At 48.2% G+C, this 26,923-nt stretch overlaps 1 protein-coding gene, 12 non-coding genes and 1 pseudogene across 13 annotated transcripts; all 14 read right to left on the reverse strand.

Annotated features, from left to right (window-relative positions):
* Nucleotides 1-1,067: 1,067 nt before the first annotated feature.
* Nucleotides 1,068-26,552, reverse strand: LOC142289812 (uncharacterized). Its single transcript, XM_075333741.1, has 3 exons — nt 26,534-26,552; nt 1,342-2,636; nt 1,068-1,115 (listed from the first exon to the last, which is right to left on the reverse strand). Exons 1-3 carry the CDS (start codon nt 26,550-26,552, stop codon nt 1,068-1,070), a joined length of 1,362 nt encoding a protein of 453 aa, XP_075189856.1.
* On the reverse strand, nt 4,607-4,790 carry LOC142292441 (U2 spliceosomal RNA). The gene has a single exon (XR_012750604.1). It is a non-coding gene; the product is annotated as a U2 spliceosomal RNA (small nuclear RNA).
* On the reverse strand, nt 6,405-6,589 carry LOC142292454 (U2 spliceosomal RNA). Its single transcript, XR_012750616.1, has one exon. It is a non-coding gene; the product is annotated as a U2 spliceosomal RNA (small nuclear RNA).
* LOC142292599 (U2 spliceosomal RNA) lies at nt 8,190-8,376 on the reverse strand. Its single transcript, XR_012750735.1, has one exon. It is a non-coding gene; the product is annotated as a U2 spliceosomal RNA (small nuclear RNA).
* Nucleotides 10,054-10,240, reverse strand: LOC142292550 (U2 spliceosomal RNA). Its single transcript, XR_012750696.1, has one exon. It is a non-coding gene; the product is annotated as a U2 spliceosomal RNA (small nuclear RNA).
* Nucleotides 11,813-12,003, reverse strand: LOC142293099 (U2 spliceosomal RNA). The gene has a single exon (XR_012751108.1). It is a non-coding gene; the product is annotated as a U2 spliceosomal RNA (small nuclear RNA).
* LOC142293107 (U2 spliceosomal RNA) lies at nt 13,399-13,589 on the reverse strand. The gene has a single exon (XR_012751116.1). It is a non-coding gene; the product is annotated as a U2 spliceosomal RNA (small nuclear RNA).
* On the reverse strand, nt 14,984-15,168 carry LOC142293313 (U2 spliceosomal RNA). Its single transcript, XR_012751280.1, has one exon. It is a non-coding gene; the product is annotated as a U2 spliceosomal RNA (small nuclear RNA).
* LOC142293067 (U2 spliceosomal RNA) lies at nt 16,769-16,959 on the reverse strand. The gene has a single exon (XR_012751078.1). It is a non-coding gene; the product is annotated as a U2 spliceosomal RNA (small nuclear RNA).
* Nucleotides 18,355-18,545, reverse strand: LOC142293068 (U2 spliceosomal RNA). The gene has a single exon (XR_012751079.1). It is a non-coding gene; the product is annotated as a U2 spliceosomal RNA (small nuclear RNA).
* Nucleotides 19,942-20,134, reverse strand: LOC142293160 (U2 spliceosomal RNA). The gene has a single exon (XR_012751153.1). It is a non-coding gene; the product is annotated as a U2 spliceosomal RNA (small nuclear RNA).
* Nucleotides 22,332-22,525, reverse strand: LOC142292440 (U2 spliceosomal RNA). Its single transcript, XR_012750603.1, has one exon. It is a non-coding gene; the product is annotated as a U2 spliceosomal RNA (small nuclear RNA).
* Nucleotides 24,721-24,911, reverse strand: LOC142293106 (U2 spliceosomal RNA). Its single transcript, XR_012751115.1, has one exon. It is a non-coding gene; the product is annotated as a U2 spliceosomal RNA (small nuclear RNA).
* Nucleotides 26,305-26,477, reverse strand: LOC142292656 (U2 spliceosomal RNA; annotated as a pseudogene).
* Nucleotides 26,553-26,923: the final 371 nt, after the last annotated feature.

The raw sequence follows: 26,923 nt of genomic DNA on the forward strand, positions 1-26,923 counted from the left end.
TCAGGGGTGTATGACCGGTGTGGAGCTTCCTGAAAAAGAACGAGTTACATTTCTCACCCTTCTCCAGGTTCTCCACTTTGGAACGGAAGACAATTCGCTTGGACTCCTCCTCAAAGTGCCTTTTCAGGCTCTTCTTAGTCTCCTCCAGCTCCTCTCTCACGTCCCAGCCACATCGAAGAAGGTCATGCAGGGAACGCAGCTCACGCTGGAGTCTCCTGAAGTCCCTCTTCTTCACACACGCCTGTTGTTGACTCTTTGCCTGAAAGAAGAAACGGAACTCGAGTTTAACGTATTCCCACCAGTCAGAAACAGACTGGAAGCCTGCCTTGTAGGCCCGCCACGTGGAGTAGGCCGCTCTAAGCTCCTCCAGAACTTCCCCCTTTTCCAGCAGAGAGCAGTTCAGCTTCCAGGAGCCAGGGCCAACAGGAAAGCCGTGGCCCAGCGCACCTTGAAAGTGAATGGCTCTGTGGTCAGAGAAGAAGCAGGGGACCATCGAGTGCCCACTCCGCCCAACCGTCCGAGAGGTAAACACGAAGTCAATCCTGGAACGCAGCGAACCATCAGGTCGGCACCATGAATAATTCACAGATCCGTGTCCGATGGAGCCCACAACGTCCACGAGAGAGGCTTTGGTCACCATCTCAATGAGCAGTTTGGATGTGACGTCTAACTTGGCACCCGTTCCAGAACTGCGTCCATCCGCCTCAATCGGGCAGTTGAAGTCCCCGGCCATCACTACCATCCTGGTGGTGGCGAGCTGAGGGCGCAGGGCTCGGAGGAGCTCCAGTCGATCGTTCTTCACAGGAGAAGCGTACACATTGATGAACCTGACAGGTTCTCCAGCCCAGGTACCGTCCACGAGCAGTAACCTGCCGCAGACGAGTTCCTGAACTGAGTCCAACGTGAAGGCGCTTCCCCTGATTAGCACGGCGACCCCTGCGGACCTACAGTCGCCCCCGCCGGACCAGTAGGACGGTCCATGGGTCCATTCCCTGGCCAGATGGTTGAAGGACCTAGAGGAGGGAAGGGAGCATTCCTGCAGGAAAAATACATTACTAGACTGAGTGTTAAGGAAAGCAAAAATCGTCCGACGTCTGAACTTGTCTCTGATGCTCCTAACATTAATGGAAAAGATGTCAATGTTAGCAGTCATTGGAGGGAAGAGAGAGTTAGTGCAGGCGATGTGCCTTAGTTACCACTCCGGTCGGGCGGTTCTTCTTCTTTGGTGTCTGTCGGTGATGGTATCACCAGCAGACCTTCTTCTTCTAGCCGGTCGAGTAGAGATGTTGCCTCAGTGGCTTCCGACTCCTCCATTTCTTCTTCGGACACCAGGGACTCCACCATCTGCTCCAACACATCTGGTTCCGGGAGGAGGTCGTCCTCCTCTTCCTGGGTTGGATTGAGATCCACAATGAACAACTTGGAATGTTCTGCGACAGGACTATCTTCCAACTGCCTCTTCCTTTGGCTTGTACCTGAGGAGACAAGAGCTGGAAAATCCTTCTCGGTGAAAGGTGCAGGAGTGCTGAGGCCCTCTGCTCTCATGGTCTGGGGAGGGAGAGTGGGCTTTGGAGGGGGGGTAAGGGCACCGACTGAGGAGTAGGGAAAAGAGGTGGAGGTGGTGGAATCCTCAGTGGGGTTGGCCGGGGGTAAAGGGGTTTGGACAGGGGTGACAGGGGGGGGGACCAGGGAGGGGGCAGCAGTTTTATTACCCTTCTTCCTGGACTCCGTGGCCGCTGGGGCTTTGGCTGGAGCCGCGGTCACCGGGTTCTTGGCCGCCTTGGCCTCTGTGGCTTTGGTCGTAGCTGCCTTAGTCGACGAGGCTGCGACTACTCGAGCCTGGGTCGCCGCAGCCACCCTTGCCCAGGATTTCTCTCGTTGTGGGCAGTCCTTGTAAAGGTGGGCCGCCAGTCCACATAAGTTGCAGGTCATCTTCTTCGGACAATCCTTGGAGCTGTGTCCCGTCACCCGGCAAACCCTGCAGGCGTCCTCCTGGCAGGTCTTCATCGAATGCCCTTTCCCACCACATTTCCTGCAGTTGTGTGGCATGTCCGGGTAGTAGATGAGACCAAAGGAGTTTCCCAGAGAGAATGTCGGGGGCAGGTGCTGAAGGCCGTCCTCGGATGCTAGTTCCCTGTGGAGTCGAACGGTTACTGACCACTTACCCGTCCAGAATCCGCTGCCGTTAAGGATGTGGGATGGTTCCCTCACCACTGTGCAGAAGCGTCCCAGGAACGTGGATATGTCTCTTCCTGGGGTGTGCGGGTTCCGCATGGAGACCGTGATCCTCTTCTCATCCCTCTGTATAGGACAGGATCCTAAAAAAAAATGAAAAGGGGAGTCCGGCATCGCTGCGTTCATCGCCTCCCAGTATCTCCTGCAGGCATTCACCGTGGCAAAGGTTACCAGAAAGATGCCAGTCATGAAGGTCTGGACACTCAGGGTTTCCGCCCTGGAGAAGCCCTGATCCAGAATCATCTTCTTGCAGAACACGTCGCTGGACATGTCCGGCAACCTACCATCCACCGCCTTTAGCTTCAGGGCGACCGTCTGCCGCATCCAAGGCTCCAGGGTTGGAGCCTTTTCAGGCGGCGTTCGGGCTCCCTCCGGCTGGCCGGCGTCGGAGGTAGGGGCCTCTTGGGCCGAAGAAGCCTCTGGATGAGCCTTCCTGGAGGTCCCTGGGTCCTGAGCCTTCTTGGCTGCCTTCTCTGGCTTGCTTGCCATGGCTGGTTCCTGCTTGAGTTCCCGGAGCTGGATCTTGGATTCTTCTCCGGGTGTCTTCTCCCGCTGTGTTCCTCCTCGAAGTTCCTCTGGTCTCCCCAAGTCTTCTCCGAGCCTTCGTCTTCTTGCTTCTTTCTGCCAAGCTCTTCTTCCGTCCGATCTCCCTCTTTCGGTCTCGGCTGGGCTTCGGAGCTTGTCTCCCTGATCGTATCTCGTCAAGTGTAGCTAGCTCAGTTTGTTCTGATAAGAACAGATGAGATTTCATCCGCAAATTTCAGAAACGGTCATCGGCCACCACACAAAAGCGCAGTGCCGCAGGTGATCGCCTCCCGAGCCCAGGAACCACCAGCCAAAAGGGGACGTAAGCACCAAAAGGCGCAACAATCCCCAAGGCCGGCGGTTGTGCAAGCCCGGGCCCCTCCCAGCCAAGACCAAGGCAAACCCAATGAAGGGACTACACTTGATCTTAGCCAAAAGGCCAAGAAGCGATAACCAGAATTGGTTTGGGCCTCGAGTGGCACCCTGGCCTATGCCGGACACATCTTAGGGAGAGAGAGCGAGAGGGAGACAAACCCACGCCTACAGAAGACATTTTGTCACCCAAGCCAACCCTTGAAAAGGCTGCTTTGCAGAGCAAAAACAAGAAGAATGGTGCGTTTTGCAGCCGCCGCCCCCCACTGCAATGAATCTGAATAACTCCTCCTTTAGGGCGCAAGCAACTCCCCTCCCCCTTGCAGTCTTTCCAATTCACGATACAAAAAGACGGACAGGACAGGTTGCCTGACTTTCCGTCACTGCCACCCTTTGCCATCCTTACCCGTAGAAAGCCCTTTCATCATCCCCAAACCCTAATCTTTTCCCTTTCCTTCCCAGCCCCCAAACCCTGCCGTCTGTACCCTTCTCACCACCCGCATCCCTTCTCCTGTCATCCCCCTACCACCCGGGAAAAAAAGAGCTTGCCCCCTCCTTACACTAGCCCACCCTCCCACCCAAAGAACAACTTCTGCTGCGCAGCTTGTTTTCTAGGCAGCAGCGCTATTGTGATGTCAGCGGGGGCATTGTGACAAGCCGCCAGTGTTCCGTCTCTTCATGTTGTGCACAGTTCAAACGGAAAATACATCAACAGGCAGACTACAGAAAAGCTTACTAACAAAGGTTAGAGGGGGGCTTTCTCAGAGGGCTTTTTACAGTTTTTCTATTCCCAATTAGCCGTTTAAGTGTACTTATTGAAAGTAGTAATTCTTTTATAGGCCGCCCTTTCTTAGTATTTGACGTTCCTTATATTGCGGTATGAGGCTTCGCAGCAGGTTGCAAACATTCATCACCCATGACTGTCCCCAATTGGGCTCAGAAGCTCAATGTCTATCATGACCTCTCTTTTAGAATGTCCAAGAGCAAGCAAACTATTCCTCCAGGAGGGGGAGCCAACAGACAACGAAAGAGATCATCATTACTCAAAGAAAACCCCAAAAACCAATGCATGATAGGAATAAACAGGTAACTTTATTTGGAGTGGAAGCGGAGAGATCGCACCAGATGCCAATTCTAGATCTTATCACACCTGTGGTCACTGCAGCAGCAGGTGAATCCACTTTGTCCAAAAGGGATCTATTCCATTCAATTGCAAATGATCTAGATAAGACAGAGAAGAAGATACTGCAGCACGGGACATAGCCGAGTTGGTCAGGTTGAGTGGTGATGAGTTTGCTATTTGGATGAATAAAGAAAGTAAAAAGTGTGAAAGATAAAAAACAAAAGGAGGAAGTGTGAAAAGTGAATGGGCCAAATTGAGGTGCATATGAAGACGTATGCTTTCTTCCAATTCATTAAATCGGGCTAATATGAATCAGGTGAATTGAGTTCTGCTTTTGGAAACTGGGTTAAGAAGGGGTGCACCGGTCCTGGAGGTACTGCAATACCAGGTCAATGCGTGGAGTGGACAGAGCAAGCTCTTTTTCCATCTCCCTGTTCTAAAAATCCATTTAATATATGGTCCCCAGATAGGGGACGTATCAGATATTAAACTGATAAGAACAGATGAGATTTCATCCGCAATTGTCAGAATCAAGGTAGCCCCGAAGGCCAGCAGGCCACCACACAAAAGCGCAGTGCCTGGGTGATCGCCTCCCGAGCCCAGGAACCACCAGCCACAAGGGGACGTAAGCACCAAAAGGCGCAACAATCCCCGAGGCCGGCGGTTGTGCAAGCCCGGGCCCCTCCCAGCCAAGACCAAGGCAAACCCAATGAAGGGACTACACTTGATCTTAGCCAAAAGGCCGAGAAGCGATAACCAGAATTGGTTTGGGCCTCGAGTGGCACCCTGGCCTATGCCGGACACATCTTAGGGAGAGAGAGCGAGAGGGAGACAAACCCACGCCTACAGAAGACATTTTGTCACCCAAGCCAACCCTTGAAAAGGCTGCTTTGCAGAGCAAAAACAAGAAGAATGGTGCGTTTTGCAGCCGCCGCCCCCCACTGCAATGAATCTGAATAACTCCTCCTTTAGGGCGCAAGCAACTCCCCTCCCCCTTGCAGTCTTTCCAATTCACGATACAAAAAGACGGACAGGACAGGTTGCCTGACTTTCCGTCACTGCCACCCTTTGCCATCCTTACCCGTAGAAAGCCCTTTCATCATCCCCAAACCCTAATCTTTTCCCTTTCCTTCCCAGCCCCCAAACCCTGCCGTCTGTACCCTTCTCACCACCCGCATCCCTTCTCCTGTCATCCCCCTACCACCCGGGAAAAAAAGAGCTTGCCCCCTCCTTACACTAGCCCACCCTCCCACCCAAAGAACAACTTCTGCTGCGCAGCTTGTTTTCTAGGCAGCAGCGCTATTGTGATGTCAGCGGGGGCATTGTGACAAGCCGCCAGTGTTCCGTCTCTTCATGTTGTGCACAGTTCAAACGGAAAATACATCAACAGGCAGACTACAGAAAAGCTTACTAACAAAGGTTAGAGGGGGGCTTTCTCAGAGGGCTTTTTACAGTTTTTCTATTCCCAATTAGCCGTTTAAGTGTACTTATTGAAAGTAGTAATTCTTTTATAGGCCGCCCTTTCTTAGTATTTGACGTTCCTTATATTGCGGTATGAGGCTTCGCAGCAGGTTGCAAACATTCATCACCCATGACTGTCCCCAATTGGGCTCAGAAGCTCAATGTCTATCATGACCTCTCTTTTAGAATGTCCAAGAGCAAGCAAACTATTCCTCCAGGAGGGGGAGCCAACAGACAACGAAAGAGATCATCATTACTCAAAGAAAACCCCAAAAACCAATGCATGATAGGAATAAACAGGTAACTTTATTTGGAGTGGAAGCGGAGAGATCGCACCAGATGCCAATTCTAGATCTTATCACACCTGTGGTCACTGCAGCAGCAGGTGAATCCACTTTGTCCAAAAGGGATCTATTCCATTCAATTGCAAATGATCTAGATAAGACAGAGAAGAAGATACTGCAGCACGGGACATAGCCGAGTTGGTCAGGTTGAGTGGTGATGAGTTTGCTATTTGGATGAATAAAGAAAGTAAAAAGTGTGAAAGATAAAAAACAAAAGGAGGAAGTGTGAAAAGTGAATGGGCCAAATTGAGGTGCATATGAAGACGTATGCTTTCTTCCAATTCATTAAATCGGGCTAATATGAATCAGGTGAATTGAGTTCTGCTTTTGGAAACTGGGTTAAGAAGGGGTGCACCGGTCCTGGAGGTACTGCAATACCAGGTCAATGCGTGGAGTGGACAGAGCAAGCTCTTTTTCCATCTCCCTGTTCTAAAAATCCATTTAATATATGGTCCCCAGATAGGGGACGTATCAGATATTAAACTGATAAGAACAGATGAGATTCCATCCGCAAATTTCAGAAAACGGTCATCGGCCACCACACAAAAGCGCAGTGCCGCAGGTGATCGCCTCCCGAGCCCAGGAACCACCAGCCAAAAGGGGACGTAAGCACCAAAAGGCGCAACAATCCCCAAGGCCGGCGGTTGTGCAAGCCCGGGCCCCTCCCAGCCAAGACCAAGGCAAACCCAATGAAGGGACTACACTTGATCTTAGCCAAAAGGCCGAGAAGCGATAACCAGAATTGGTTTGGGCCTCGAGTGGCACCCTGGCCTATGCCGGACACATCTTAGGGAGAGAGAGCGAGAGGGAGACAAACCCACGCCTACAGAAGACATTTTGTCACCCAAGCCAACCCTTGAAAAGGCTGCTTTGCAGAGCAAAAACAAGAAGAATGGTGCGTTTTGCAGCCGCCGCCCCCCACTGCAATGAATCTGAATAACTCCTCCTTTAGGGCACAAGCAACTCCCCTCCCCCTTGCAGTCTTTCCAATTCACGATACAAAAAGACGGACAGGACAGGTTGCCTGACTTTCCGTCACTGCCACCCTTTGCCATCCTTACCCGTAGAAAGCCCTTTCATCATCCCCAAACCCTAATCTTTTCCCTTTCCTTCCCAGCCCCCAAACCCTGCCGTCTGTACCCTTCTCACCACCCGCATCCCTTCTCCTGTCATCCCCCTACCACCCGGGAAAAAAAGAGCTTGCCCCCTCCTTACACTAGCCCACCCTCCCACCCAAAGAACAACTTCTGCTGCGCAGCTTGTTTTCTAGGCAGCAGCGCTATTGTGATGTCAGCGGGGGCATTGTGACAAGCCGCCAGTGTTCCGTCTCTTCATGTTGTGCACAGTTCAAACGGAAAATACATCAACAGGCAGACTACAGAAAAGCTTACTAACAAAGGTTAGAGGGGGGCTTTCTCAGAGGGCTTTTTACAGTTTTTCTATTCCCAATTAGCCGTTTAAGTGTACTTATTGAAAGTAGTAATTCTTTTATAGGCCGCCCTTTCTTAGTATTTGACGTTCCTTATATTGCGGTATGAGGCTTCGCAGCAGGTTGCAAACATTCATCACCCATGACTGTCCCCAATTGGGCTCAGAAGCTCAATGTCTATCATGACCTCTCTTTTAGAATGTCCAAGAGCAAGCAAACTATTCCTCCAGGAGGGGGAGCCAACAGACAACGAAAGAGATCATCATTACTCAAAGAAAACCCCAAAAACCAATGCATGATAGGAATAAACAGGTAACTTTATTTGGAGTGGAAGCGGAGAGATCGCACCAGATGCCAATTCTAGATCTTATCACACCTGTGGTCACTGCAGCAGCAGGTGAATCCACTTTGTCCAAAAGGGATCTATTCCATTCAATTGCAAATGATCTAGATAAGACAGAGAAGAAGATACTGCAGCACGGGACATAGCCGAGTTGGTCAGGTTGAGTGGTGATGAGTTTGCTATTTGGATGAATAAAGAAAGTAAAAAGTGTGAAAGATAAAAAACAAAAGGAGGAAGTGTGAAAAGTGAATGGGCCAAATTGAGGTGCATATGAAGACGTATGCTTTCTTCCAATTCATTAAATCGGGCTAATATGAATCAGGTGAATTGAGTTCTGCTTTTGGAAACTGGGTTAAGAAGGGGTGCACCGGTCCTGGAGGTACTGCAATACCAGGTCAATGCGTGGAGTGGACAGAGCAAGCTCTTTTTCCATCTCCCTGTTCTAAAAATCCATTTAATATATGGTCCCCAGATAGGGGACGTATCAGATATTAAACTGATAAGAACAGATTTTTTTTTTTAAGTTGGCTATCCCGACAGGGACAATCCGATCATACCAAAATCGGTCCATCGAGTTTGGATGACAAGTCACCCAATATTTACATAATTGCCCGAAGGCACGCCGGTCACCGCACAAAAGCGACAGTGCCGCGAGTGATCGCCTCCCGAGCCCGGGAACCAACCAGCACAAGGGGACGTAAGCACCAGAAGGCGCAACAATCCCCGAGGCCGGCGGTTGCGCAAGCCTGGGCCCCTCCCAGCCAAGACCAAGGAAAACCCAATGAAGGGACTACACTTGATCTTAGCCAAAAGGCCGAGAAGCGATAACCAGAATTGGTTTGGGCCTCGAGTGGCACCCTGGCCTATGCCGGACACATCTTAGGGAGAGAGAGCGAGAGGGAGACAAACCCACGCCTACAGAAGACATTTTGTCACCCAAGCCAACCCTTGAAAAGGCTGCTTTGCAGAGCAAAAACAAGAAGAATGGTGCGTTTTGCAGCCGCCGCCCCCCACTGCAATGAATCTGAATAACTCCTCCTTTAGGGCGCAAGCAACTCCCCTCCCCCTTGCAGTCTTTCCAATTCACGATACAAAAAGACGGACAGGACAGGTTGCCTGACTTTCCGTCACTGCCACCCTTTGCCATCCTTACCCGTAGAAAGCCCTTTCATCATCCCCAAACCCTAATCTTTTCCCTTTCCTTCCCAGCCCCCAAACCCTGCCGTCTGTACCCTTCTCACCACCCGCATCCCTTCTCCTGTCATCCCCCTACCACCCGGGAAAAAAAGAGCTTGCCCCCTCCTTACACTAGCCCACCCTCCCACCCAAAGAACAACTTCTGCTGCGCAGCTTGTTTTCTAGGCAGCAGCGCTATTGTGATGTCAGCGGGGGCATTGTGACAAGCCGCCAGTGTTCCGTCTCTTCATGTTGTGCACAGTTCAAACGGAAAATACATCAACAGGCAGACTACAGAAAAGCTTACTAACAAAGGTCAGAGGGGGGCTTTCTCAGAGGGATTTTTACAGTTTTTCTATTCCCAATTAGCCGTTTAAGTGTACTTATTGAAAGTAGTAATTCTTTTATAGGCCGCCCTTTCTTAGTATTTGACGTTCCTTATATTGCGGTATGAGGCTTCGCAGCAGGTTGCAAACATTCATCACCCATGACTGTCCCCAATTGGGCTCAGAAGCTCAATGTCTATCATGACCTCTCTTTTAGAATGTCCAAGAGCAAGCAAACTATTCCTCCAGGAGGGGGAGCCAACAGACAACGAAAGAGATCATCATTACTCAAAGAAAACCCCAAAAACCAATGCATGATAGGAATAAACAGGTAACTTTATTTGGAGTGGAAGCGGAGAGATCGCACCAGATGCCAATTCTAGATCTTATCACACCTGTGGTCACTGCAGCAGCAGGTGAATCCACTTTGTCCAAAAGGGATCTATTCCATTCAATTGCAAATGATCTAGATAAGACAGAGAAGAAGATACTGCAGCACGGGACATAGCCGAGTTGGTCAGGTTGAGTGGTGATGAGTTTGCTATTTGGATGAATAAAGAAAGTAAAAAGTGTGAAAGATAAAAAACAAAAGGAGGAAGTGTGAAAAGTGAATGGGCCAAATTGAGGTGCATATGAAGACGTATGCTTTCTTCCAATTCATTAAATCGGGCTAATATGAATCAGGTGAATTGAGTTCTGCTTTTGGAAACTGGGTTAAGAAGGGGTGCACCGGTCCTGGAGGTACTGCAATACCAGGTCAATGCGTGGAGTGGACAGAGCAAGCTCTTTTTCCATCTCCCTGTTCTAAAAATCCATTTAATATATGGTCCCCAGATAGGGGACGTATCAGATATTAAACTGATAAGAACAGATTTTTTTTTTTTGAAGGATGAGTTTGAAAATAATAAAGTGACCGCCTCTCGTTGCCCAGGTAACTGTCCGTCACAAGAGGGCTATGACATCCTACGATGCACACTCCCCCAAAGGCAAGCAGTTGTGCAATACCCTGGCACCTTTCAGCACCAACCAAGGTAGTACCCTCCCAAACTACACTTGATCTTAGCCAAAAGGCCGAGAAGCGATAACCAGAATTGGTTTGGGCCTCGAGTGGCACCCTGGCCTATGCCGGACACATCTTAGGGAGAGAGAGCGAGAGGGAGACAAACCCACGCCTACAGAAGACATTTTGTCACCCAAGCCAACCCTTGAAAAGGCTGCTTTGCAGAGCAAAAACAAGAAGAATGGTGCGTTTTGCAGCCGCCGCCCCCCACTGCAATGAATCTGAATAACTCCTCCTTTAGGGCGCAAGCAACTCCCCTCCCCCTTGCAGTCTTTCCAATTCACGATACAAAAAGACGGACAGGACAGGTTGCCTGACTTTCCGTCACTGCCACCCTTTGCCATCCTTACCCGTAGAAAGCCCTTTCATCATCCCCAAACCCTAATCTTTTCCCTTTCCTTCCCAGCCCCCAAACCCTGCCGTCTGTACCCTTCTCACCACCCGCATCCCTTCTCCTGTCATCCCCCTACCACCCGGGAAAAAAAGAGCTTGCCCCCTCCTTACACTAGCCCACCCTCCCACCCAAAGAACAACTTCTGCTGCGCAGCTTGTTTTCTAGGCAGCAGCGCTATTGTGATGTCAGCGGGGGCATTGTGACAAGCCGCCAGTGTTCCGTCTCTTCATGTTGTGCACAGTTCAAACGGAAAATACATCAACAGGCAGACTACAGAAAAGCTTACTAACAAAGGTTAGAGGGGGGCTTTCTCAGAGGGCTTTTTACAGTTTTTCTATTCCCAATTAGCCGTTTAAGTGTACTTATTGAAAGTAGTAATTCTTTTATAGGCCGCCCTTTCTTAGTATTTGACGTTCCTTATATTGCGGTATGAGGCTTCGCAGCAGGTTGCAAACATTCATCACCCATGACTGTCCCCAATTGGGCTCAGAAGCTCAATGTCTATCATGACCTCTCTTTTAGAATGTCCAAGAGCAAGCAAACTATTCCTCCAGGAGGGGGAGCCAACAGACAACGAAAGAGATCATCATTACTCAAAGAAAACCCCAAAAACCAATGCATGATAGGAATAAACAGGTAACTTTATTTGGAGTGGAAGCGGAGAGATCGCACCAGATGCCAATTCTAGATCTTATCACACCTGTGGTCACTGCAGCAGCAGGTGAATCCACTTTGTCCAAAAGGGATCTATTCCATTCAATTGCAAATGATCTAGATAAGACAGAGAAGAAGATACTGCAGCACGGGACATAGCCGAGTTGGTCAGGTTGAGTGGTGATGAGTTTGCTATTTGGATGAATAAAGAAAGTAAAAAGTGTGAAAGATAAAAAACAAAAGGAGGAAGTGTGAAAAGTGAATGGGCCAAATTGAGGTGCATATGAAGACGTATGCTTTCTTCCAATTCATTAAATCGGGCTAATATGAATCAGGTGAATTGAGTTCTGCTTTTGGAAACTGGGTTAAGAAGGGGTGCACCGGTCCTGGAGGTACTGCAATACCAGGTCAATGCGTGGAGTGGACAGAGCAAGCTCTTTTTCCATCTCCCTGTTCTAAAAATCCATTTAATATATGGTCCCCAGATAGGGGACGTATCAGATATTGAACTGATAAGAACAGATACTACACTTGATCTTAGCCAAAAGGCCGAGAAGCGATAACCAGAATTGGTTTGGGCCTCGAGTGGCACCCTGGCCTATGCCGGACACATCTTAGGGAGAGAGAGCGAGAGGGAGACAAACCCACGCCTACAGAAGACATTTTGTCACCCAAGCCAACCCTTGAAAAGGCTGCTTTGCAGAGCAAAAACAAGAAGAATGGTGCGTTTTGCAGCCGCCGCCCCCCACTGCAATGAATCTGAATAACTCCTCCTTTAGGGCGCAAGCAACTCCCCTCCCCCTTGCAGTCTTTCCAATTCACGATACAAAAAGACGGACAGGACAGGTTGCCTTACTTTCCGTCACTGCCACCCTTTGCCATCCTTACCCGTAGAAAGCCCTTTCATCATCCCCAAACCCTAATCTTTTCCCTTTCCTTCCCAGCCCCCAAACCCTGCCGTCTGTACCCTTCTCACCACCCGCATCCCTTCTCCTGTCATCCCCCTACCACCCGGGAAAAAAAGAGCTTGCCCCCTCCTTACACTAGCCCACCCTCCCACCCAAAGAACAACTTCTGCTGCGCAGCTTGTTTTCTAGGCAGCAGCGCTATTGTGATGTCAGCGGGGGCATTGTGACAAGCCGCCAGTGTTCCGTCTCTTCATGTTGTGCACAGTTCAAACGGAAAATACATCAACAGGCAGACTACAGAAAAGCTTACTAACAAAGGTTAGAGGGGGGCTTTCTCAGAGGGCTTTTTACAGTTTTTCTATTCCCAATTAGCCGTTTAAGTGTACTTATTGAAAGTAGTAATTCTTTTATAGGCCGCCCTTTCTTAGTATTTGACGTTCCTTATATTGCGGTATGAGGCTTCGCAGCAGGTTGCAAACATTCATCACCCATGACTGTCCCCAATTGGGCTCAGAAGCTCAATGTCTATCATGACCTCTCTTTTAGAATGTCCAAGAGCAAGCAAACTATTCCTCCAGGAGGGGGAGCCAACAGACAACGAAAGAGATCATCATTACTCAAAGAAAACCCCAAAAACCAATGCATGATAGGAATAAACAGGTAACTTTATTTGGAGTGGAAGCGGAGAGATCGCACCAGATGCCAATTCTAGATCTTATCACACCTGTGGTCACTGCAGCAGCAGGTGAATCCACTTTGTCCAAAAGGGATCTATTCCATTCAATTGCAAATGATCTAGATAAGACAGAGAAGAAGATACTGCAGCACGGGACATAGCCGAGTTGGTCAGGTTGAGTGGTGATGAGTTTGCTATTTGGATGAATAAAGAAAGTAAAAAGTGTGAAAGATAAAAAACAAAAGGAGGAAGTGTGAAAAGTGAATGGGCCAAATTGAGGTGCATATGAAGACGTATGCTTTCTTCCAATTCATTAAATCGGGCTAATATGAATCAGGTGAATTGAGTTCTGCTTTTGGAAACTGGGTTAAGAAGGGGTGCACCGGTCCTGGAGGTACTGCAATACCAGGTCAATGCGTGGAGTGGACAGAGCAAGCTCTTTTTCCATCTCCCTGTTCTAAAAATCCATTTAATATATGGTCCCCAGATAGGGAACGTATCAGATAGTAAACTGATAAGAACAGATACTACACTTGATCTTAGCCAAAAGGCCGAGAAGCGATAACCAGAATTGGTTTGGGCCTCGAGTGGCACCCTGGCCTATGCCGGACACATCTTAGGGAGAGAGAGCGAGAGGGAGACAAACCCACGCCTACAGAAGACATTTTGTCACCCAAGCCAACCCTTGAAAAGGCTGCTTTGCAGAGCAAAAACAAGAAGAATGGTGCGTTTTGCAGCCGCCGCCCCCACTGCAATGAATCTGAATAACTCCTCCTTTAGGGCGCAAGCAACTCCCCTCCCCCTTGCAGTCTTTCCAATTCACGATACAAAAAGACGGACAGGACAGGTTGCCTGACTTTCCGTCACTGCCACCCTTTGCCATCCTTACCCGTAGAAAGCCCTTTCATCATCCCCAAACCCTAATCTTTTCCCTTTCCTTCCCAGCCCCCAAACCCTGCCGTCTGTACCCTTCTCACCACCCGCATCCCTTCTCCTGTCATCCCCCTACCACCCGGGAAAAAAAGAGCTTGCCCCCTCCTTACACTAGCCCACCCTCCCACCCAAAGAACAACTTCTGCTGCGCAGCTTGTTTTCTAGGCAGCAGCGCTATTGTGATGTCAGCGGGGGCATTGTGACAAGCCGCCAGTGTTCCGTCTCTTCATGTTGTGCACAGTTCAAACGGAAAATACATCAACAGGCAGACTACAGAAAAGCTTACTAACAAAGGTTAGAGGGGGACTTTCTCAGAGGGCTTTTTACAGTTTTTCTATTCCCAATTAGCCGTTTAAGTGTACTTATTGAAAGTAGTAATTCTTTTATAGGCCGCCCTTTCTTAGTATTTGACGTTCCTTATATTGCGGTATGAGGCTTCGCAGCAGGTTGCAAACATTCATCACCCATGACTGTCCCCAATTGGGCTCAGAAGCTCAATGTCTATCATGACCTCTCTTTTAGAATGTCCAAGAGCAAGCAAACTATTCCTCCAGGAGGGGGAGCCAACAGACAACGAAAGAGATCATCATTACTCAAAGAAAACCCCAAAAACCAATGCATGATAGGAATAAACAGGTAACTTTATTTGGAGTGGAAGCGGAGAGATCGCACCAGATGCCAATTCTAGATCTTATCACACCTGTGGTCACTGCAGCAGCAGGTGAATCTACTTTGTCCAAAAGGGATCTATTCCATTCAATTGCAAATGATCTAGATAAGACAGAGAAGAAGATACTGCAGCACGGGACATAGCCGAGTTGGTCAGGTTGAGTGGTGATGAGTTTGCTATTTGGATGAATAAAGAAAGTAAAAAGTGTGAAAGATAAAAAACAAAAGGAGGAAGTGTGAAAAGTGAATAGGCCAAATTGAGGTGCATATGAAGACGTATGCTTTCTTCCAATTCATTAAATCGGGCTAATATGAATCAGGTGAATTGAGTTCTGCTTTTGGAAACTGGGTTAAGAAGGGGTGCACCGGTCCTGGAGGTACTGCAATACCAGGTCAATGCGTGGAGTGGACAGAGCAAGCTCTTTTTCCATCTCCCTGTTCTAAAAATCCATTTAATATATGGTCCCCAGATAGGGGACGTATCAGATATTAAACTGATAAGAACAGATGAGATTTCATCCGCAATTTTCAGAAAACGGTCATCGGCCACCACACAAAAGCGCAGTGCCGCAGGTGATTGCCTCCCGAGCCCAGGAACCACCAGCCATAAGGGGACGTAAGCACCAAAAGGCGCAACAATCCCCGAGGCCGGCGGTTGTGCAAGCCCGGGCCCCTCCCAACCAAGACCAAGGCAAACCCAACGAAGGGACTACACTTGATCTTAGCCAAAAGGCCGAGAAGCGATAACCAGAATTGGTTTGGGCCTCGAGTGGCACCCTGGCCTATGCCGGACACATCTTAGGGAGAGAGAGCGAGAGGGAGACAAACCCACGCCTACAGAAGACATTTTGTCACCCAAGCCAACCCTTGAAAAGGCTGCTTTGCAGAGCAAAAACAAGAAGAATGGTGCGTTTTGCAGCCGCCGCCCCCCACTGCAATGAATCTGAATAACTCCTCCTTTAGGGCGCAAGCAACTCCCCTCCCCCTTGCAGTCTTTCCAATTCACGATACAAAAAGACGGACAGGACAGGTTGCCTGACTTTCCGTCACTGCCACCCTTTGCCATCCTTACCCGTAGAAAGCCCTTTCATCATCCCCAAACCCTAATCTTTTCCCTTTCCTTCCCAGCCCCCAAACCCTGCCGTCTGTACCTTTCTCACCACCCGCATCCCTTCTCCTGTCATCCCCCTACCACCCGGGAAAAAAAGAGCTTGCCCCCTCCTTACACTAGCCCACCCTCCCACCCAAAGAACAACTTCTGCTGCGCAGCTTGTTTTCTAGGCAGCAGCGCTATTGTGATGTCAGCGGGGGCATTGTGACAAGCCGCCAGTGTTCCGTCTCTTCATGTTGTGCACAGTTCAAACGGAAAATACATCAACAGGCAGACTACAGAAAAGCTTACTAACAAAGGTTAGAGGGGGGCTTTCTCAGAGGGCTTTTTACAGTTTTTCTATTCCCAATTAGCCGTTTAAGTGTACTTATTGAAAGTAGTAATTCTTTTATAGGCCGCCCTTTCTTAGTATTTGACGTTCCTTATATTGCGGTATGAGGCTTCGCAGCAGGTTGCAAACATTCATCACCCATGACTGTCCCCAATTGGGCTCAGAAGCTCAATGTCTATCATGACCTCTCTTTTAGAATGTCCAAGAGCAAGCAAACTATTCCTCCAGGAGGGGGAGCCAACAGACAACGAAAGAGATCATCATTACTCAAAGAAAACCCCAAAAACCAATGCATGATAGGAATAAACAGGTAACTTTATTTGGAGTGGAAGCGGAGAGATCGCACCAGATGCCAATTCTAGATCTTATCACACCTGTGGTCACTGCAGCAGCAGGTGAATCCACTTTGTCCAAAAGGGATCTATTCCATTCAATTGCAAATGATCTAGATAAGACAGAGAAGAAGATACTGCAGCACGGGACATAGCCGAGTTGGTCAGGTTGAGTGGTGATGAGTTTGCTATTTGGATGAATAAAGAAAGTAAAAAGTGTGAAAGATAAAAAACAAAAGGAGGAAGTGTGAAAAGTGAATGGGCCAAATTGAGGTGCATATGAAGACGTATGCTTTCTTCCAATTCATTAAATCGGGCTAATATGAATCAGGTGAATTGAGTTCTGCTTTTGGAAACTGGGTTAAGAAGGGGTGCACCGGTCCTGGAGGTACTGCAATACCAGGTCAATGCGTGGAGTGGACAGAGCAAGCTCTTTTTCCATCTCCCTGTTCTAAAAATCCATTTAATATATGGTCCCCAGATAGGGGACGTATCAGATATTAAACTGATAAGAACAGATACTACACTTGATCTTAGCCAAAAGGCCGAGAAGCGATAACCAGAATTGGTTTGGGCCTCGAGTGGCACCCTGGCCTATGCCGGACACATCTTAGGGAGAGAGAGCGAGAGGGAGACAAACCCACGCCTACAGAAGACATTTTGTCACCCAAGCCAACCCTTGAAAAGGCTGCTTTGCAGAGCAAAAACAAGAAGAATGGTGCGTTTTGCAGCCGCCGCCCCCCACTGCAATGAATCTGAATAACTCCTCCTTTAGGGCGCAAGCAACTCCCCTCCCCCTTGCAGTCTTTCCAATTCACGATACAAAAAGACGGACAGGACAGGTTGCCTGACTTTCCGTCACTGCCACCCTTTGCCATCCTTACCCGTAGAAAGCCCTTTCATCATCCCCAAACCCTAATCTTTTCCCTTTCCTTCCCAGCCCCCAAACCCTGCCGTCTGTACCCTTCTCACCACCCGCATCCCTACTCCTGTCATCCCCCTACCACCCGGGAAAAAAAGAGCTTGCCCCCTCCTTACACTAGCCCACCCTCCCACCCAAAGAACAACTTCTGCTGCGCAGCTTGTTTTCTAGGCAGCAGCGCTATTGTGATGTCAGCGGGGGCATTGTGACAAGCCGCCAGTGTTCCGTCTCTTCATGTTGTGCACAGTTCAAACGGAAAATACATCAACAGGCAGACTACAGAAAAGCTTACTAACAAAGGTTAGAGGGGGGCTTTCTCAGAGGGCTTTTTACAGTTTTTCTATTCCCAATTAGCCGTTTAAGTGTACTTATTGAAAGTAGTAATTCTTTTATAGGCCGCCCTTTCTTAGTATTTGACGTTCCTTATATTGCGGTATGAGGCTTCGCAGCAGGTTGCAAACATTCATCACCCATGACTGTCCCCAATTGGGCTCAGAAGCTCAATGTCTATCATGACCTCTCTTTTAGAATGTCCAAGAGCAAGCAAACTATTCCTCCAGGAGGGGGAGCCAACAGACAACGAAAGAGATCATCATTACTCAAAGAAAACCCCAAAAACCAATGCATGATAGGAATAAACAGGTAACTTTATTTGGAGTGGAAGCGGAGAGATCGCACCAGATGCCAATTCTAGATCTTATCACACCTGTGGTCACTGCAGCAGCAGGTGAATCCACTTTGTCCAAAAGGGATCTATTCCATTCAATTGCAAATGATCTAGATAAGACAGAGAAGAAGATACTGCAGCACGGGACATAGCCGAGTTGGTCAGGTTGAGTGGTGATGAGTTTGCTATTTGGATGAATAAAGAAAGTAAAAAGTGTGAAAGATAAAAAACAAAAGGAGGAAGTGTGAAAAGTGAATGGGCCAAATTGAGGTGCATATGAAGACGTATGCTTTCTTCCAATTCATTAAATCGGGCTAATATGAATCAGGTGAATTGAGTTCTGCTTTTGGAAACTGGGTTAAGAAGGGGTGCACCGGTCCTGGAGGTACTGCAATACCAGGTCAATGCGTGGAGTGGACAGAGCAAGCTCTTTTTCCATCTCCCTGTTCTAAAAATCCATTTAATATATGGTCCCCAGATAGGGGACGTATCAGATATTAAACTGATAAGAACAGATACTACACTTGATCTTAGCCAAAAGGCCGAGAAGCGATAACCAGAATTGGTTTGGGCCTCGAGTGGCACCCTGGCCTATGCCGGACACATCTTAGGGAGAGAGAGCGAGAGGGAGACAAACCCACGCCTACAGAAGACATTTTGTCACCCAAGCCAACCCTTGAAAAGGCTGCTTTGCAGAGCAAAAACAAGAAGAATGGTGCGTTTTGCAGCCGCCGCCCCCCACTGCAATGAATCTGAATAACTCCTCCTTTAGGGCGCAAGCAACTCCCCTCCCCCTTGCAGTCTTTCCAATTCACGATACAAAAAGACGGACAGGACAGGTTGCCTGACTTTCCGTCACTGCCACCCTTTGCCATCCTTACCCGTAGAAAGCTCTTTCATCATCCCCAAACCCTAATCTTTTCCCTTTCCTTCCCAGCCCCCAAACCCTGCCGTCTGTACCCTTCTCACCACCCGCATCCCTTCTCCTGTCATCCCCCCTACCACCCGGGAAAAAAAGAGCTTGCCCCCTCCTTACACTAGCCCACCCTCCCACCCAAAGAACAACTTCTGCTGCGCAGCTTGTTTTCTAGGCAGCAGCGCTATTGTGATGTCAGCGGGGGCATTGTGACAAGCCGCCAGTGTTCCGTCTCTTCATGTTGTGCACAGTTCAAACGGAAAATACATCAACAGGCAGACTACAGAAAAGCTTACTAACAAAGGTTAGAGGGGGGCTTTCTCAGAGGGCTTTTTACAGTTTTTCTATTCCCAATTAGCCGTTTAAGTGTACTTATTGAAAGTAGTAATTCTTTTATAGGCCGCCCTTTCTTAGTATTTGACGTTCCTTATATTGCGGTATGAGGCTTCGCAGCAGGTTGCAAACATTCATCACCCATGACTGTCCCCAATTGGGCTCAGAAGCTCAATGTCTATCATGACCTCTCTTTTAGAATGTCCAAGAGCAAGCAAACTATTCCTCCAGGAGGGGGAGCCAACAGACAACGAAAGAGATCATCATTACTCAAAGAAAACCCCAAAAACCAATGCATGATAGGAATAAACAGGTAACTTTATTTGGAGTGGAAGCGGAGAGATCGCACCAGATGCCAATTCTAGATCTTATCACACCTGTGGTCACTGCAGCAGCAGGTGAATCCACTTTGTCCAAAAGGGATCTATTCCATTCAATTGCAAATGATCTAGATAAGACAGAGAAGAAGATACTGCAGCACGGGACATAGCCGAGTTGGTCAGGTTGAGTGGTGATGAGTTTGCTATTTGGATGAATAAAGAAAGTAAAAAGTGTGAAAGATAAAAAACAAAAGGAGGAAGTGTGAAAAGTGAATGGGCCAAATTGAGGTGCATATGAAGACGTATGCTTTCTTCCAATTCATTAAATCGGGCTAATATGAATCAGGTGAATTGAGTTCTGCTTTTGGAAACTGGGTTAAGAAGGGGTGCACCGGTCCTGGAGGTACTGCAATACCAGGTCAATGCGTGGAGTGGACAGAGCAAGCTCTTTTTCCATCTCCCTGTTCTAAAAATCCATTTAATATATGGTCCCCAGATAGGGGACGTATCAGATATTAAACTGATAAGAACAGATTTTTGATTTAATGAAGCTTTCCAAAGCACCACAAAAAATGCATGACCGAAGTCACACCAAAAACAGTGCAAAGGCTAGGATTCGTGTGGACCCCACCGTGAGGAGAGGGTCCCCAAAAATCAACCCCGTCCCTCCGAGCCAGAAGGCCACAGCAAGGGTCAGGGATCTTCGGTGCTCCCTCAAGCCGAAGCCTGGTTGAGCCTTGTCGTTGCTCCCAGCGTCCACCCAGGCATCTTACCCAAGTGGAGTAGAGAGCTACTAGTTGTTGGTTTCGCAGCCGAAACTGCCCGGACCGTCAACCGGTGTTGGTTTCTCAGCCCAAGGCTAACCGGACCTCCAACCGGGTGTTGGTTTCTCAGCCGAAGCTGACCCAGACCTCCAACCGGGTGTTGGTTTCTCAGCCGAAGCTGACCCGGACCTCCAACCGGGTGTTAGTTTCTCAGCCCAAAGCTGACCAGACCTCCGACCGGGATTATAAAAATTTCCCTTCCTAGCCAGAAGGCCGGGATAGGGTAATATGCTCAAAAAGTATGAAAAGGAAAGGTACGGTGTGCTACAGAGCCCAAGGCTTGCCGGGGTCCCAAGCCAGCAAGCTCAGACTCACTCCAGGGTCGTCAGTCCTGGGGCACGTTGTACCATAGCCCCCCACCCTTACTCAGTCTAATAGCCTCGATCCTGGTAGGGCCATGTTTTCCTCTAGATGAATATACTATCCACCCAGAGTACTAGCAAGCGCAACCTTCCAGTGTGCATTGTATCATTGTACTAAGGTGGCCTGGAGCTTAAACCACCTCTTCGAACAACACTACACATGATCTTAGCCAAAAGGCCGAGAAGCGATAACCAGAATTGGTTTGGGCCTCGAGTGGCACCCTGGCCTATGCCGGACACATCTTAGGGAGAGAGAGCGAGAGGGAGACAAACCCACGCCTACAGAAGACATTTTGTCACCCAAGCCAACCCTTGAAAAGGCTGCTTTGCAGAGCAAAAACAAGAAGAATGGTGCGTTTTGCAGCCGCCGCCCCCCACTGCAATGAATCTGAATAACTCCTCCTTTAGGGCGCAAGCAACTCCCCTCCCCCTTGCAGTCTTTCCAATTCACGATACAAAAAGACGGACAGGACAGGTTGCCTGACTTTCCGTCACTGCCACCCTTTGCCATCCTTACCCGTAGAAAGCCCTTTCATCATCCCCAAACCCTAATCTTTTCCCTTTCCTTCCCAGCCCCCAAACCCTGCCGTCTGTACCCTTCTCACCACCCGCATCCCTTCTCCTGTCATCCCCCTACCACCCGGGAAAAAAAGAGCTTGCCCCCTCCTTACACTAGCCCACCCTCCCACCCAAAGAACAACTTCTGCTGCGCAGCTTGTTTTCTAGGCAGCAGCGCTATTGTGATGTCAGCGGGGGCATTGTGACAAGCCGCCAGTGTTCCGTCTCTTCATGTTGTGCACAGTTCAAACGGAAAATACATCAACAGGCAGACTACAGAAAAGCTTACTAACAAAGGTTAGAGGGGGGCTTTCTCAGAGGGCTTTTTACAGTTTTTCTATTCCCAATTAGCCGTTTAAGTGTACTTATTGAAAGTAGTAATTCTTTTATAGGCCGCCCTTTCTTAGTATTTGACGTTCCTTATATTGCGGTATGAGGCTTCGCAGCAGGTTGCAAACATTCATCACCCATGACTGTCCCCAATTGGGCTCAGAAGCTCAATGTCTATCATCACCTCTCTTTTAGAATGTCCAAGAGCAAGCAAACTATTCCTCCAGGAGGGGGAGCCAACAGACAACGAAAGAGATCATCATTACTCAAAGAAAACCCCAAAAACCAATGCATGATAGGAATAAACAGGTAACTTTATTTGGAGTGGAAGCGGAGAGATCGCACCAGATGCCAATTCTAGATCTTATCACACCTGTGGTCACTGCAGCAGCAGGTGAATCCACTTTGTCCAAAAGGGATCTATTCCATTCAATTGCAAATGATCTAGATAAGACAGAGAAGAAGATACTGCAGCACGGGACATAGCCGAGTTGGTCAGGTTGAGTGGTGATGAGTTTGCTATTTGGATGAATAAAGAAAGTAAAAAGTGTGAAAGATAAAAAACAAAAGGAGGAAGTGTGAAAAGTGAATGGGCCAAATTGAGGTGCATATGAAGACGTATGCTTTCTTCCAATTCATTAAATCGGGCTAATATGAATCAGGTGAATTGAGTTCTGCTCTTGGAAACTGGGTTAAGAAAGGGTGCACCGGTCCTGGAGGTACTGCAATACCAGGTCAATGCGTGGAGTGGACAGAGTAAGCTCTTTTTCCATCTCCCTGTTCTAAAAATCCATTTAATATATGGTCCCCAGATAGGGGACGTATCAGATATTAAACTGATAAGAACAGATTTTTTGATTTAATGAAGCTTTCCAAAGCACCACAAAAAATGCATGACCGAAGTCACACCAAAAACAGTGCAAAGGCTAGGATTCGTGTGGACCCCACCGTGAGGAGAGGGTCCCCAAAAATCAACCCCGTCCCTCCGAGCCAGAAGGCCACAGCAAGGGTCAGGGATCTTCGGTGCTCCCCCAAGCCGAAGCCTGGTTGAGCCTTGTCGTTGCTCCCAGCGTCCACCCAGGCATCTTACCCAAGTGGAGTAGAGAGCTACTAGTTGTTGGTTTGGCAGCCGAAACTGCCCGGACCGTCAACCGGTGTTGGTTTCTCAGCCCAAGGCTAACCGGACCTCCAACCGGGTGTTGGTTTCTCAGCCGAAGCTGACCCAGACCTCCAACCGGGTGTTGGTTTCTCAGCCGAAGCTGACCCAGACCTCCAACCAGGTGTTAGTTTCTCAGCCCAAAGCTGACCAGACCTCCGACCGGGATTATAAAAATTTCCCTTCCTAGCCAGAAGGCCGGGATAGGGTAATATGCTCAAAAAGTATGAAAAGGCAAGGTACGGTGTGCTACAGAGCCCAAGGCTTGCCGGGGTCCCAAGCCAGCAAGCTCAGACTCACTCCAGGGTCGTCAGTCCTGGGGCACGTTGTACCATAGCCCCCACACTTACTCAGTCTAATAGCCTCGATCCTGGTAGGGCCATGTTTTCCTCTAGATGAATATACTATCCACCCAGAGTACTAGCAAGCGCAACCTTCCAGTGTGCATTGTATCATTGTATAAGGTGGCCTGGAGCTTAAACCATCTCTTCGAACAACACTACACTTGATCTTAGCCAAAAGGCCGAGAAGCGATAACCAGAATTGGTTTGGGCCTCGAGTGGCACCCTGGCCTATGCCGGACACATCTTAGGGAGAGAGAGCGAGAGGGAGACAAACCCACGCCTACAGAAGACATTTTGTCACCCAAGCCAACCCTTGAAAAGGCTGCTTTGCAGAGCAAAAACAAGAAGAATGGTGCGTTTTGCAGCCGCCGCCCCCCACTGCAATGAATCTGAATAACTCCTCCTTTAGGGCGCAAGCAACTCCCCTCCCCCTTGCAGTCTTTCCAATTCACGATACAAAAAGACGGACAGGACAGGTTGCCTGACTTTCCGTCACTGCCACCCTTTGCCATCCTTACCCGTAGAAAGCCCTTTCATCATCCCCAAACCCTAATCTTTTCCCTTTCCTTCCCAGCCCCCAAACCCTGCCGTCTGTACCCTTCTCACCACCCGCATCCCTTCTCCTGTCATCCCCCTACCACCCGGGAAAAAAAGAGCTTGCCCCCTCCTTACACTAGCCCACCCTCCCACCCAAAGAACAACTTCTGCTGCGCAGCTTGTTTTCTAGGCAGCAGCGCTATTGTGATGTCAGCGGGGGCATTGTGACAAGCCGCCAGTGTTCCGTCTCTTCATGTTGTGCACAGTTCAAACGGAAAATACATCAACAGGCAGACTACAGAAAAGCTTACTAACAAAGGTTAGAGGGGGGCTTTCTCAGAGGGCTTTTTACAGTTTTTCTATTCCCAATTAGCCGTTTAAGTGTACTTATTGAAAGTAGTAATTCTTTTATAGGCCGCCCTTTCTTAGTATTTGACGTTCCTTATATTGCGGTATGAGGCTTCGCAGCAGGTTGCAAACATTCATCACCCATGACTGTCCCCAATTGGGCTCAGAAGCTCAATGTCTATCATCACCTCTCTTTTAGAATGTCCAAGAGCAAGCAAACTATTCCTCCAGGAGGGGGAGCCAACAGACAACGAAAGAGATCATCATTACTCAAAGAAAACCCCAAAAACCAATGCATGATAGGAATAAACAGGTAACTTTATTTGGAGTGGAAGCGGAGAGATCGCACCAGATGCCAATTCTAGATCTTATCACACCTGTGGTCACTGCAGCAGCAGGTGAATCCACTTTGTCCAAAAGGGATCTATTCCATTCAATTGCAAATGATCTAGATAAGACAGAGAAGAAGATACTGCAGCACGGGACATAGCCGAGTTGGTCAGGTTGAGTGGTGATGAGTTTGCTATTTGGATGAATAAAGAAAGTAAAAAGTGTGAAAGATAAAAAACAAAAGGAGGAAGTGTGAAAAGTGAATGGGCCAAATTGAGGTGCATATGAAGACGTATGCTTTCTTCCAATTCATTAAATCGGGCTAATATGAATAAGGTGAATTGAGTTCTGCTCTTGGAAACTGGGTTAAGAAAGGGTGCACCGGTCCTGGAGGTACTGCAATACCAGGTCAATGCGTGGAGTGGACAGAGTAAGCTCTTTTTCCATCTCCCTGTTCTAAAAATCCATTTAATATATGGTCCCCAGATAGGGGACGTATCAGATATTAAACTGATAAGAACAGATACTACACTTGATCTTAGCCAAAAGGCCGAGAAGCGATAACCAGAATTGGTTTGGGCCTCGAGTGGCACCCTGGCCTATGCCGGACACATCTTAGGGAGAGAGAGCGAGAGGGAGACAAACCCACGCCTACAGAAGACATTTTGTCACCCAAGCCAACCCTTGAAAAGGCTGCTTTGCAGAGCAAAAACAAGAAGAATGGTGCGTTTTGCAGCCGCCGCCCACTGCAATGAATCTGAATAACTCCTCCTTTAGGGCGCAAGCAACTCCCCTCCCCCTTGCAGTCTTTCCAATTCACGATACAAAAAGACGGACAGGACAGGTTGCCTGACTTTCCGTCACTGCCACCCTTTGCCATCCTTACCCGTAGAAAGCCCTTTCATCATCCCCAAACCCTAATCTTTTCCCTTTCCTTCCCAGCCCCCAAACCCTGCCCTCTGTACCCTTCTCACCACCCGCATCCCTTCTCCTGTCATCCCCCTACCACCCGGGAAAAAAAGAGCTTGCCCCCTCCTTCCACTAGCCCACCCTCCCACCCAAAGAACAACTTCTGCTGCGCAGCTTGTTTTCTAGGCAGCAGCGCTATTGTGATGTCAGCGGGGGCATTGTGACAAGCCGCCAGTGTTCCGTCTCTTCATGTTGTGCACAGTTCAAACGGAAAATACATCAACAGGCAGACTACAGAAAAGCTTACTATCAAAGGTTAGAGGGGGGCTTTCTCAGAGGGCTTTTTACAGTTTTTTCTATTCCCAATTAGCCGTTTAAGTGTACTTATTGAAAGTAGTAATTCTTTCATAGGCCGCCCTTTCTTAGTATTTGACGTTCCTTATATTGCGGTATCAGGCTTCGCAGCAGGTTGCAAATCATTCATCACCCATGACTGTCCCCAATTGTGCTCAGAAGCTAAATGTCTATCATGACCTCTCTTTTAGAATGTCCAAGAGCAAGCAAACTCTTCCTCCAGGAGGGGGAGCCAACAGACCACTGAAGCCATCATCATTGCTCAAAGAAAACACCAAAAACCAATGCATGATAGGAATAAACAGGTAACTTTATTTGGAGTGGAAGCGGAGAGATCGCACCAGATGCCAATTCTAGATCTTATCACACCTGTGGTCACTGCAGCAGCAGGTGAATCCACTTTGTCCAAAAGGGATCTATTCCATTCAATTGCAAATGATCTAGATAAGACAGAGAAGAAGATACTGCAGCACGGGACATAGTCGAGTTGGTCAGGTTGAGTGGTGATGAGTTTGCTATTTGGATGAATAAAGCAAGTAAAAAGTGTGAAAGATAAAAAACAAAAGGAGGAAGTGTGAAAAGTGAATGGGCCAAATTGAGGTGCATATGAAGTTGTATGCTTTCTTTCAATTCACTAATCGGGCTAATATGAATCAGGTGAATTGAGTTCTGCTTTTGGAAACTGGGTTAAGAAGGGGTGCACCGGTCCTGGAGGTACTGCAATACCAGGTCAATGCGTGGAGTGGACAGAGCAAGCTCTTTTTACATCTCCCTGTTCTAAAAATCCATTTAATATATGGTCCCCAGATAGGGGACGTATCAGATATTAAACTGGTAAGAACAGATCACGTTTCAAACAAGCTTTATTAAACTCACGCATTACAAACAAAAAGTCACACTTTAGATACAAAACACAGTTACTTGTGCACATGAAACGCATCATAAAACCCAAATCAGGTATTTACAGGTACAGTAAAATATCACATAAAATCACATAAACATACATAAAACCAGCATTTTACTTAAAACATGAGATAAAATACATTAAAAGCAATACAGTAAAAGACATAGAATCACAAATAAAATATGATTATAAATACATAAAAGTGTTCCATATCTGGAGACACCATGCCTTTTTTTGCTTCCAATGTTCCCTGTTTTTTGCAGTCTCTCAAATAGTACGTGTACATGGTACATAATGCAAGACCTATACAGTCTTTCACAGGGATGCAATCATGCTTGAACAGTAAAATATTTCTGGTTTTCCATAGGGCCTCTTTAAAACTGTTAATTATGAGCCATGCGATTTTT

Source organism: Anomaloglossus baeobatrachus, chromosome 2 (assembly GCF_048569485.1).
Source record: "Anomaloglossus baeobatrachus isolate aAnoBae1 chromosome 2, aAnoBae1.hap1, whole genome shotgun sequence".
NCBI lineage: Eukaryota > Metazoa > Chordata > Amphibia > Anura > Aromobatidae > Anomaloglossus > Anomaloglossus baeobatrachus.